General features: G+C 38.0%; 1 protein-coding gene across 4 annotated transcripts in view; it reads left to right on the forward strand.

Moving 5' to 3' along the window:
* The first annotated feature begins 6593 nt into the window (after positions 1-6593).
* slc12a7b (solute carrier family 12 member 7b) overlaps positions 6594-13207 on the forward strand; it is an 82140-nt gene continuing 75526 nt past the window's right edge. For 2 of the 4 annotated variants that reach the window (XM_053495389.1, XM_053495392.1), the window contains exon 1: positions 6594-6830. In XM_053495389.1, coding sequence (XP_053351364.1) covers positions 6656-6830 — 175 coding nt within the window. In that variant the 5' untranslated portion in view covers positions 6594-6655. The remainder of the gene's footprint in view (positions 6831-13207) is intronic. The other 2 variants (XM_053495390.1, XM_053495393.1) reach the window with 1 other exon arrangement.

Consider the following 13207-nt stretch of genomic DNA (forward strand, 5'->3'; position numbering starts at 1 on the left):
CAAAACCTCCGTAGGTTATGTACAAGAAACAGAATTGAGCGACTCTTTCTCAATGACTGTTCTACTCCAAATCAACGCTATACAGTACACAGGAAACAGAATTAAACAGTTCTCAACGAATCTTCAAGTCCCGAGTCGTTCATTCATTTGTCATGTGACTCCCATAGACGCTATGCGGTGCAATAGATTCAAAAAAACGAACAATCCAGACTGGAAGATATGAGAGGTGAGCTACTCATTCTATTTATTATAGTATGTCCTTTGCCGAATTAGTTAATTTGGAACATCACTTCAAACATGTAGTCCTTAGAAAGACAAAGAAAGGAGCCAAGATAGGAAGAAAGCAGCAAGAGAAAACATCAGAAATAGTCAGTAAAGGCTTATGTTTTGCCTGAGCTTATGTTTTGTTGCGGGCTGCAAAATAACAGGGTGCAAATTAACTTTCAGAACTTAACGTTTCAAAATGTACAGCTCAGGATCCCCATAAAGCTCGTCTGAAGAAGGAAGCATGAAGTGCTTTAAAATCTCCTGGTGGATGGCTGCGTTGACCCTGGACTTAATGAAGCACAGTGGACCAGCAACAGCAGATGACATGGCTCCCCAAATCAGCACAGACTCTGGAAACTTCACACTGGACTTCAAGCATCTTGCAGTGTGTGCCTCTCCATTCTTTCCCCAGACTAGGGCTGCACGATATTAGGAAAATATGTAATATGCAATATTGTTGTTGAATATTGCAATAACTATATTTCTCGCGATATAACATTTCAATAAAGAAATGCAATTTTATTATTATTATTATTGGCTATTTAAAAAAAATCTTTTATATATGTACCTGCATTTGTGAAACGTCTTCTCTCTTGAAGCCAAAATATTGCCATATTTCTGACGTACCGTTCTTTTTACGCACAAGTTCTTCGCTGCTGTCATTTTCCTTGCTTGTCGCTACTCATGCCATATTTATTTTTCATTCTTTGCTCTGAGCCGCTAGGTTCACTTTTTGGCCCGGTCTAGCCAATAGCATTATATCACCTACTTAGTAGGCGGATATAAAGATAGTAAGGGCCCATCTGATTGGTCAAATTTGGACACACAAATGCTTGGCACATAAATTAAATTTTATTTATCTCAACTCTTTGTGATACAGATATCGCGTATACCATTATCGCGATAACGATCATTTTTGATACATCGTGCAGCCCTACTCCAGACTCTGGGCCTTTTGTTTCAAAATGAGATGCAAAAGTAGCTCTCATCAGAAAAAAAGGACTTTGGACCACTGAGCAACAGACTAGTTATTTTTTTCTGTAGCCCAGATAAGACACTTCTGATGTTGTTTGTTGTTCAGGAGTGGCTTGACAAGAGGGATACGACATTTAAAGCCCATGTCCAGGATCCGTCTGTGTGGTGGCTCTTGATGCACTGACTCCAGCCTCAGTCCACTCCTTGGGAAAGTCCTCAACATTTTTGAATGGCCTTTTCCTGACAACCCCCCCCCAAAAAAAAATCACCTTTTTTGTTCCACACTTTTCCCTTCCACATAACTTTATATTAATGCGTGTTGATACAGCACTTTGGGAAAATCCAACTTCTTTTGCAATTACCTTTTGCGTCTTTCCCTCTTTATGGGGGTTATCAATGATGGTTTTCTGCACAACTGTCAGTTCAACAGTTTTTCCCATGATTGTGCTTCCTATTGAACCAGACTGATAGACCATTTAAAGGCTCAGAAACCCTTTGCAGGTGTTATGGCTTAATAAGCTGATTAGAGTGGGACACTTTGAGCCTAGAATATTGAACCTTTTCACAATAATCTGATTTTCTGAGATTGTGGAATTGGGGTTTTCATGAGCTGTAAGCCATAATCATCTCAATTATGACAAATCATGGCTTGAACTATCTTGCATTGCATGTAATGAGTCCATCTCATATATTAGGCTGCGTTTACACTGCAGGTCTTGATGCCCAATTCTGATTTGTTGCCTATATCTGATTTTTTTGACCGTCTGTTTACACGTTCTTTCAACTATGACTCATATTCGATACACGTGTTTACACTTGCCATACCATCTGAAACATTGCGCATACTTAAAGGGAGGTTCTTGCGCTACACACTAGCCAAGATAGATAAAGGTGAAGTATGCTTGACGCTCTGCGATATATGCAAAGTTCGCGAAACGTCACCATGGTTTTAAAACCGAGGAGGAGAAAAAACGACATAATTGCAGCCTGCGCATATGCTTCATTCACCAAATACATGATTTCTTAATTTTATTTAGCCCTAATAAGCATAAAAAAGGGGGGGGGGGGCTTTTCCTTTTCCATGTCACCTGCGATGTTATAATTCCACACGCACTTTCACCGGAGAATAACATTACGCCATTAAACCGCGAGGAAGTCACAGTTTCAATGACGTACAGAATGCAATGCCTCAGGAAATCTGATGTGTCTGTTTACACGACAATCACACTAGCACATATCTGATTTATATCTGATTTGTTTCCACATTTTTGGCCTCCTTCATATGTGAAAATAAATCAGATATGTGTAGTTAGTTCCCTTATAAAGAATAAATAAATGAATAACAACTTCCAACCACCTCTTAAATGCCTGCCATAGTTTTGCCAAAATACTTGCAAAACATCAGCATACATTGGAGGGAACTTCTGAGGTAGTCAGTGATTGATGGCACGGTCGTTCGGAGGGGGTTGTGATCACACCTACAGTTCTTTTGTTCTAGGCTGTCGGTCAAATATCTCTCCCCTTGAAATGGAAGCACAAAATGGAGGGACAACATGCAAGGGATTTCAGCATTTCGACGCACAGTATACTAAGCTGTTTATAAAGTAGACACTGTTTGTTTTTTCATTTTCTAATCTTTCTTGTGTTTATCTTGTACTGTACAATATATATTCATTTTTTAAATGAATTACATTAAATAAACTACATATGCAGTTTATTTACCAGAAAGGACTTTTTAGTTTTTTGTGTGCAAACTAAACTTCAGGGTCAAGTAAAAGTGATTTTATTGAAAAAGTATTCTATATATATTATGTATTCTATATATATATTGTGTTTGATTGACACAAAAATGTGGGGAAAGATTAAGAAACACACTGAAGCGGAATCTGAAAGTCTTTCCACTCCGTGACCGCTGAAATCCAACACGACACTACGTTAGGCTACATCTTGACTCATTTGCATATGGACGGTGATTGGATGTTTACCGAGGGCTCAGAGGAGGTGTGTGTGTGCGCGCGAAAAGTGAAGTTGTTCAGCTGTTTAGTGTCACTTTGCAGATGTTACACGAAGTTACCGAAATCTTTGATTTAGTTCTCATTGAGTGGCCACACATCACTTCCACATTTTCCTCGCTTTTATTACATGATTCTTATGTGAGTATAAACAGTGAAACACTCCGCAGGTTTATAATACTCTGCGGCCAAGTGAACCACGTTCCCGCCGATTAGGCGCGTGGTCTGTTGCCTAGCAACACTGAACGAAACGAGGCATAATCGTGGTGTTTGCTTCGGTTATGACATAGCATATTTAATTATCTGCTGTGGTAGATCTGATTTATTCAAACACAATAATAAAGCTTTATATCCTCAGGAGGGGTCATTACATTGTTTTAGAGATAATTTCACAGAAGCTTCAAACAGAATGAACAAACTAATGAATTTTCTCAAAATCTTATAAAATTAAGTTAAGCGAAATCCCCTAAATCTCCTTATAAAAGATAGCTGATTATCAACGGCAGAATGAAAGGCGAATTGTCGATATTTCACGGAAATATATGCAACATAAACTGCATAAATGGAATGAAACCTGAGATAGTTACATATACACACTGAGGGTTAGTCCACACGAAGCCGGTGCGTTCCCTATCCAATCTTTTTTTTCGTAAACACGATGTCGTCTCAAGAAATATCTGCGTACACATGAAACCACTGAAAACGGTGTAGTATATATGCCAGACCAGTATGGGGCGCTGTAATTCTGCCATAGAGATACACTATACACGGAGAAGAAGACTTTGAGCATGCGCATAACCTTGCGCGCTGTATACGAACCAAGATGGTGTTGTGCATTATCGCTTGTTGCTCATAACAGTTGCATAGAAGCAATAGATTTTGCTGTAATAAAGCTAGTAGGCTTTGTAGCAACACGAACACAATCATGTAGTCCGCCATTATTGTTGTTGCTGTTACGTGTGACGCAGCCGACACGTGATGTGATGACATCATTGTTTCACAAAATACTGTATACGGATTGGCTGTACACACGAAACCGCAAGGGTGTCGTTTTCAGATTTATCCACTTTGGGATCCAGCAAAATGGATTTAAACTGGCTTTTACTGGTGCGATTTTGAAAATGTAAGCATGCAGGGTGATTAAGCTCACAGATCTAGGAAAGTCATGAAAGGAGGGTCCTGGAATTTGATTGAGTGTGAAGTATTTTTTTTTAACCCCATTGCGGTCAAATGACCACTGTTTGGCGTTGCTAGTGTTAAACCCTAACCCTTGACCCTAAAGATGTGATGTCAAAGTGTTAAACACTGCTAACTATTTTTCTCAAAATATACATTTGAATTCCTGTAGTTCATTTTTAATGACCTTAAAACCTTATTAAGTTAGCAGATTAAGTATAAAACTTTGTTAAGAGGAGATGTACAGTAAAGTATGTCACTGGGGTATTCATCTGGGGAAAAAAGCTCAGACTAGGCATTTAAGCAAATGTCTGTCTTTTATTCCAATTTGACTGCTGATGGCTGTCTAGGAGAAACTTTATATCTTTTTAGATTTTTTCCTATGAGAATTAATACCAGACTGCATACTATGTTAATGAAATTACATTAGGTAGATCAGGTTTCAATAGGCTTTTAGTATATTTTTTATTTCATTACTTTTTCATTCAGGTCAGTCATGCAGTAGCCAGTGGAAAAACTCTAAAACACCAGTACTCATTGAGCAGTCTTTCCTATTCACATTTCAGATCTGCTTGTTACATAATTGTCTGGTTGTTATTTTTGTCCCATGTATTACCTTCTTGATCTTAACAATCTTTTTTTTCTGTTCAGTGAGCAGATTTGCTAAAATCAACTTTCAGACAACTTAAGTGTTGAGGGACAAAAGCCTGCACACCCTGCTGAAAGAGCTCCACTGGAAAGGAAACAATTTGCACCCTTAGACCGAGCCAGTTTTATAACAAAGGGAAGTGATACAATAATGCACACTTAGAGAATAAGGTAGCGATGCATATCAGCTAATTGTACAAAAATGAGTCATACTTTCTCTTGATTGTAAAAGAAGCTACTGTAAGCCAGCGTTGAATTTCTGATGATAAATAGTTTTTTAATATAAAAATTTTCTTTTAGTGCCTGTCAAAACCAATCAAATAAACGAATGTCCCCTAACAAATGATGTATTTATAGGCAGTATAACTAGTCAGTGAAATCCTGGAAGCTATGAAAACACTTACTGTATAACGGTCCTAAAATATGAATCTTTTCTTGACTCAGTGTTAACTAAATGTTTACTTTGAAAACAATACAGCTGTATTACAGTATATTTATCATGACAGTATCTCAACTATATCTCAGCATTATCTTAACTGTTGATTTCACAAATATATGCTGCAATTCTGTTTTTAATGACATCTTGTTTTAGAGACTGTGGGCTGTCATCAAAAAACATGAAGTTAAGATTGCAAGGACAACCACAAAGAGACTCATTTACATTTAAATCATGAATTCAGAAAAACCACAATACCAGCCACTTACAAAGGATCCTCAGGAAGCAGAGAATGAAAGCCACCACAGAATAATATTTTGAATGATTCATGCATGTTCTCCTGGGTGTGATTTGATATTAAATACGTATTTATATTATCGATTCTTAACTATTAATTTATGGGGGGCACATTGCAGGCATTATTCAGGGTCATAATATAAAGAGGGAGCCAAGTCCTAATGTTAAGCACTAGTGTCTGTCTGTCTGTCTGTCTGTCTGTCTATCTATCTATCTATCTATCTCATCGTCTATATCGCTTTATTCTGCATTTACACACACACACACACACACAGTTGATTCAGATCATTAAACAATTAAAATTGTATTTTAATATTGCACAAACATAACAAAACAGTATGTTAATACAATAACTAACTAGCTGATTATTGATTGATAGATAGAACAGAATAAATGAACAAATAAGCAAAATAAAACTAAATCTAATTTAATTAAAAATATACATCATAACAAGAATACGGTTCCATATAAATAATTCAAGAAGTATAATTAATGATAATAAGAAATAAAAAGAAGCAATATTAGCTTACAATTCTTTTTCTACTTTATTTCTTATTGTGACGTTGAGACTCCTCTCTGAGTAACAATCCAGAATAATAACAATAATTGTGACGTTCAGGCTCACCTCTGAGTGACAGGCGGCTCGCACGCGGCTCGGCCAATCAGCGGTCGGACACGCCCACCGCGGCACGGATTGACAGGAGCGCATGGAGGTTGCCGCTGACGCGCATTGTGTTTTGAGCGCGCTTGTGGACTGCACGCACCGTCGGCTATGAGCTGCTTCACACCGAGCGCCATCTGACCCGCGCAGCTTCCCCAGCCGTGACATCGAGATCGGACAAACATGACGGAGAGGTTCGTGGTCCTGCCGGTGGATCAGGGCTGTGAGGGCGAGGAGCAGGAGCTTAATCATCACGATAATAACCAGGAGATCTTACCTGTGTTCGGAGGTGAGAGAGATTTAGATGAGCCCGAGGCTGTCCCTATTCTCCAGTACAGCAGAGAGCCTAACAGATACGGTGAGTTTCTGCTGCTTTGCTTTTAATTCTACTACTATTGCATATAATCAACTGTAGAAATCTGTGCATGAGGAATTATACAGGCTTTAACATGATCACCATGCATGCATGTTTATCTAACTCAGTGCACAGATGATGTGTGGTGTTAGTTAGGCTTACACATTTACTGCTCCAAGGACCACATTCGCAGAATGAGTTTCCCATCATTTCCCATTCATTCATTCATGTGGTTAATTAATTTTCCCTTGAATGCCTGCAGGTTGTTGATATAAATATGCCAAGTTATCATATTACCCCGGGCACCTCTTTCTCTTTCCCCTCTGCTAGTGGTTGGAAACAAACTTCCCCAGATTGCTTTGAATAAAATGATGCATATGGCTTTCAGAATATGAAAACTGACCCCTGTGACTTCATGGCCAAGAGCTCAATTTCTCCAGCACAGGTTGCCAGTTATGCCGGTATATTCTCCATACTAATTATAGTTTATACAGTATTTGCATACAATATACACAAGAATGCATTCATTTCCAATCTGTGAAGCCCTAGCTTTAAACTGTATTTATTGCATAGAAAGATACATACGTTCAAAAGTAAGTTAAATGCCCTGGTTGGTTATGTTAGATAGCTGATGCTGTTTATCAAACAAAACAAACCGTCATGTTTAGTGCAAAACACATCTTACATCCCAGACAGAGCATCCAAAGGCCACCAGGAGAGCTGGAGCCGTGCAAGCTGGCGCATGTCCTTCTTGGAGTCTCTAAATCATTTGTGTGTTCATATTCTGTGTGGATTTGTTCAGGGGGATTATGCACCCAAAAGGTAGGAGTAGATTGGACAAATGTATGTATGTATGTATGTATGTATGTATGAATGTATGTAGGTATGCGTGTACCTTACTTACCTTTCTTTAATTCAAAACCTTAAGCGCAGTTCTGAAAAATTTTATAGTTCTGAAAATGGGTTAAGAGTCTCAGGAGAGTTAAAATTAAATATTTGCAATTTTCTCTATCCATGTTAAGTCTAGACTAGATTTTTTTTTATTGCATATAGCGTCACTTAACGTAATATCAGCCATAATGTGTAAGCGTATCTTATCTATGGACGGATGCTCTTTAATTCAGCTTTTAGGGTTAGGTGTCTCTATTATTAATAATGACTCATATAATTGTTGAAAATCAAGTTCCCAGACTCTTAAAGTAGGCTTTTAGTCTTGTCCGTTAATGTCAGAGGTGGATTTTGTTACCATTGTTCGAAGACAACATACTCCTTTAACTAGGGTTAGTTGGTTGATTATGCCAGTGCATTACAATTAATGTGATAAATCTGAAGGGTGTGTGTAATGTAAGCTTAATATCAGCTTATGTGGTAGGAAAAAAGAGATGCTATGACTGGATGGGTTTTCATATATTCTGTATGTAGCAGTTGAGTGCTCAGGATGGGGAGTTAGTATCTCGCTACCTTTTCCGTCCTTTCAGGATAATTGTAATAGGTTTAAATAATTATGCCTGTGGAAAGATCTAATGTTTTAAAAAATGTACTTTAATTTTAGACTACTGGCTTCTTTAAGAACCTCTTTCATAATGTTGGGTAAAGTTATAACTGAAAAAAAAGGATAAAGAATAACAGTGGTGGCTGGTCAAAATATTAAATGAAAGAGCTAAAATATCAAATATCACTAAATTGACCATAAAAGGATCATAGTTGAGCAATTAAATCATGAGATGTAATTGATGGCATAGTGAAAATAATGTGATGGCAACCATAAAGACACTTAAGGACAGCTTTATTTGTGATTTGATTAAGCAGGGAAGTGGTTAGCACTGTGGTCAATGGTTCAATTCCCGCCACAAGGTTTGTGGAGGTCTGCGTGAGTTTGCATGTGCTTGGTGGCTTTACTCCGGGTATTCTTGTTCCCTTCCACAGTCATGTAGAGTGAGGCAACCTGTCTAGGGTCTACCTGGCATCATAAACAAAGTTTCCTGGGATAGACTCCAGGCTTCCTGAAACCCTGTACAGAATAAGCGTTATAGAAAATAAATGTGTAATTTGTTCCTTGATTTATCTTAAATACTCTTATATTCATATTTTTTGGTGTGTGTGTGTGTGTGTGTGTGTGTGTGTGTTTGTGTGTGCGGGGGGGGGGGGGGGGGGGAGTAAATAGTCTACCTCATTCATGTACAGTACCTCAGCGACTGTGTATCATATGTCCCTTGGCAATCTTGGCATATGATGTATTCAGAATGTCTCAGTGAAGTGGATATCAGCCCACAGGCATAACAGATCTAAGGGGTGTCTCAGCCTGGGTCACAGACAGGATTTAACAAGGTTGTATTTGATCAGTTTTAATTATCAGCTCATGGATTAAACAAAAAAACTCTAAAAAGCTGCAGCCCTGACCAGTTCTTCTTTTATTTGTTTATGTATTTATATATATACTGCCAGTGATATCATAGTATCTCACATACCTCACTATCCAACAATTTCAGACACTGATATGAAATACACTTTGATTGTGTTTTGCACATGTAACATGACCAGTTGTTACACGAATACTTACACTCTCAATACCAGTCCAAAAAGTGATGCATCATATTTGTCATGTTTATTATATCAAACTTGTTAAAAGAAGTGTAAACATAAACATAAGCCATAAGATCTTTCAAGCGAAGTAAGTCTCCGATTGGATGATGATCCGCTATAACGTTACACCCTTATAAGCCCAGTATTGTGTAAGTTTCCCTTGTCGCACCCTGTCCCTACTCCACAAGACCTCTAGGGGCGTGCTGTGGTGTCTGGCACCAGAAGATTGTCCTCGGATTCTTTGGGTACAAAGTGGGGCCTCATTGAATTGGATTTTGTTGTCCATCTCATACTGTAGGTGCTTGATTGGATTGAGATCAGGGGAGCTTTGGCTCTTTGCCTGCTGGTCCCTGGACGCGTAGGGCTGTGGAGCACAGGGTGTTGTGGTGCTGTTCTATCGTGGCCAGCACTGTTTTTTTTTTTTTGTTTTTTTTGCGACTTGTACTGCTTGTGCTTTTCTATTGCATCGGACTGGGCAGGCTGGCTTTTGGTTCCCACAGACATGGTTGAGCTTTCGGTGCTCATGATCCCCTTACCAGGTTATTGGTAAATTGGTATAATTGGTATAATTAATAATCAATGTTAATGCGGTAATGTTATGTGGTGTTAATGTTATGTGGTGTTAATGTTATCGATGATTAGTGTAGTTTAGGTTGTTGGAGGAAAATTTCTGATTTAATTAAAGTTCTTATTTTATGTTTCTTCCTGATTCTGCTGCATGTGGAGATAAAAATATCAGTTGGAATCAAGCTGTTGATTTAAATGTCTGATATGTCTTTTATGGTCTGTAATATGTAATTACACACTATGATATCAGTGTAGCTGCAAATTTAATCTTTTAAGTAGCATACATTTGCATTTCCGAGTAATTGACTGTCATTTCATACAAACAACTTAGAAGATTTGAAATTACTGGAACTGGTTTATGTTTTAATTAATTAATTACTGAAACCCTTAGACCTGGAATTAATTACTGAAACCCATTATTAAAACCTGGAAGGATAGCGCTGAACCTTGTACTTAGTAAAAGAAACATGCCAAAAAAAATTTAACGGTTGATCAGGTCTAGGCTCAGCAATGTTATGTGGCAATAAAATGTCAGCTGATGACTTAAATGTACTGAATGACCAAAGTATCACATCTATGGAGTTTTTCTGTCCTCATGGAACAGACATAATCCAGGACTCGAGCGGTTCTGAGAGAAGGAGAAATCATTTCCACATGTGAACTGGCCACCGCATTGGGAGCTGGATTAAATCTTAGAGTGTGACTTTTTTTGGCCATGCAGTGAGCAAGTTCTCTCATGTACAGTAGAGTGAAGCCTTTGGGGTAAAGTCAAATGCCGTTATTAAAGAAATATGTGCAAAAAGATGACAGGAACAAAAATGTTCTTGTAATATATATCTGTCTGGAAATGTCTATAAATTATTGTGGGAGCTTAGTGCACCGCAGTGTTTACCTACCCAATATATCCAAATGAACGACATTTAAAGCAGCGGTGAGTCTTAAGCAGAGAGCAGCATCCTCCAGGAACTCCTAAGAAAATCCTATAAGATCTTCATGATGGTCTCAAATACTGGCCTGTTTTTAATTTACTATAAAAAACTAAACACTATACAGTGCAGTACATGTGTGAAGGAGTTGATTGAATATGTTTGGCAGTGATTGACTTACAGTATCAAGAAGCACAATGGAAATTGGTCTACAAATTGACATTTTATACAGGATGGTTTATATGGGTACAGTGGTGCCAGAGGATTTACTGTATACAGTCATAGAAAACAAGCACTAAAGCACATTATTCCAGGCCAGTTCTCCACTGTCTTTCTGGAGTATTCCTTCTGTGCATAATTTATTGGTTTCTGCACACACGCACATGCTCACATGTGTGACACACACAGACACACAGGCACACCCATTATAAGTAAAAAAAAAAAAAAAAAACACACAAAATTGTGCTTTCCCAGTCCCTATGGTTCGAACAAAGCCCGATCTCTATACTCAGTCTCAGGAAGGGATCGATGGTGCTAGTATTCCTGAGTTGATGCCCTTTTGCTCAGCTGAAAAACACATGGGGCCTGTGCATATCAGGTGGTGTCTCCTATCTTTAGTTTCTGTCGGTCAGGACAAGAGAAACAACTGACTCATGCATCCTCTTTCCTAACTGGGGCATTCCATACCAAATCATCAGGGCTTGACATGACCTCCTTTTGGAGCTATGACAGAAGAGGGCATACACGCTCATTCAGAATTTATTGTGAGAATGTTTTTTTTTACTATAGTTTTCATATCACATGACATCTCTCATAAAATTCACGCATTAGTGCAACCAAATAATATTTAATAATCTCCCTAACAGAATCTATCTATCTATCTATCTATCTATCTATCTATCTATCTATCTATCTATCTATCTATCTATCTATCTATCTATCACTGAGGTATTAATATGTTACTACTGTATAGAATTATAATAATCATCATAATTATTATTATGAATATTATTATTAAAAATTTTATTAACTTAGCATTCTTAGTTAAATGAATGTAAATTAAGTAAAAAAGAGGGAGAAAAGGAGTGTGTATGTGTGGCTAACATTTGTTTTAAATGATTCTGATATAATAATCTATGAACATAGTCATAATATAATAATAATATGAACAAATCTAATGTCAAGGCATTAAAAGATTCACTTGGTTAAGTCTCATTTTGATTCATGAACAAACCATTTTTGTTACATAGTTAAAACAAAGACAAACGAGCTGCATCCTTGCCATCTGTGTACTTTTAGATGCACTGACTTGTGAACCAATGACTCGGGCTTTGACATGAAATAACAGTGTCACCCTGGTGCTGCTGTCTGTTGGGACCATTACTGCCTACTCTGAGAAGAGTGTTTGCTTCACTGCTTTGGCCTTCTTGTTTTTTGTTCATTAAGGCTGATGATTGTTTTTATTGCCCACAATGAATAGATTTACAATGGTGCAGGATATAATGGTCTCTCAGGGGTTATAAAAGGTGGAGTGATGATGCAGTGTAACATCTTTGGACACTTTAAGGGAATCAATATTGCATGAACATTTCATTTTCTTTGGTTACAGCTTAGTGATTGTATCGTTCACAGTGGGTTCATTTGTGCGTATTTAAAAAGTCTAAGCTAAATTGAACTCCTGGTTTCTATTAAGAATTACATTTTAGGTGTCAGGGTCTAGTTACCCATTGAGTTGTGCACAGCTGTGCCCATTAACTGACCCTCTGTCTTGTGGGGGTGTATGTGGGTGTACATCTGTGTTCTTAACTAGCTGAGTTCTCAGTAAACCTCAAATGTGTAAGCTGTAAATAACCACACCTACTACAGGGTGGGTTTTGTGGGTTTTTATTTTGGGGATCTGACTTCAGACCTAAAATAGTATGGGGGCGTTCAAGTCAAACTGGGACTTGTGATGAATGAAGGGCGCAAAACAGGCATTGACATTTACAAAAGACTTTAAGCATGGTATGGTGATGAGGCTCTTAGTTGCAGTAAAACATTTAAATAGTGTGAATATTTTGAAGAATTTGGTACATCTGTAAATGATGATACCAACCCAATGAGGCTCAGGGTAGGGTTGCGCGATAATGCCCATTGTCATATCGTCCTATCGTCAGCCTGTAAGATCGCCGATACACGATAGTAGTCAAAGCCCAGGGATTCTGCGTGCTCTCGCGTTGTATTCAGAGAGTAGTACATATTTTTGTGGTTATTTTTTTCATTTCATGTCTGTTGTTTTATCAATAAATCTGCTCATATCTGCGC

The sequence above is a fragment of the Clarias gariepinus genome, chromosome 4, assembly GCF_024256425.1.
Source record: "Clarias gariepinus isolate MV-2021 ecotype Netherlands chromosome 4, CGAR_prim_01v2, whole genome shotgun sequence".
NCBI classification, from domain to species: domain Eukaryota; kingdom Metazoa; phylum Chordata; class Actinopteri; order Siluriformes; family Clariidae; genus Clarias; species Clarias gariepinus.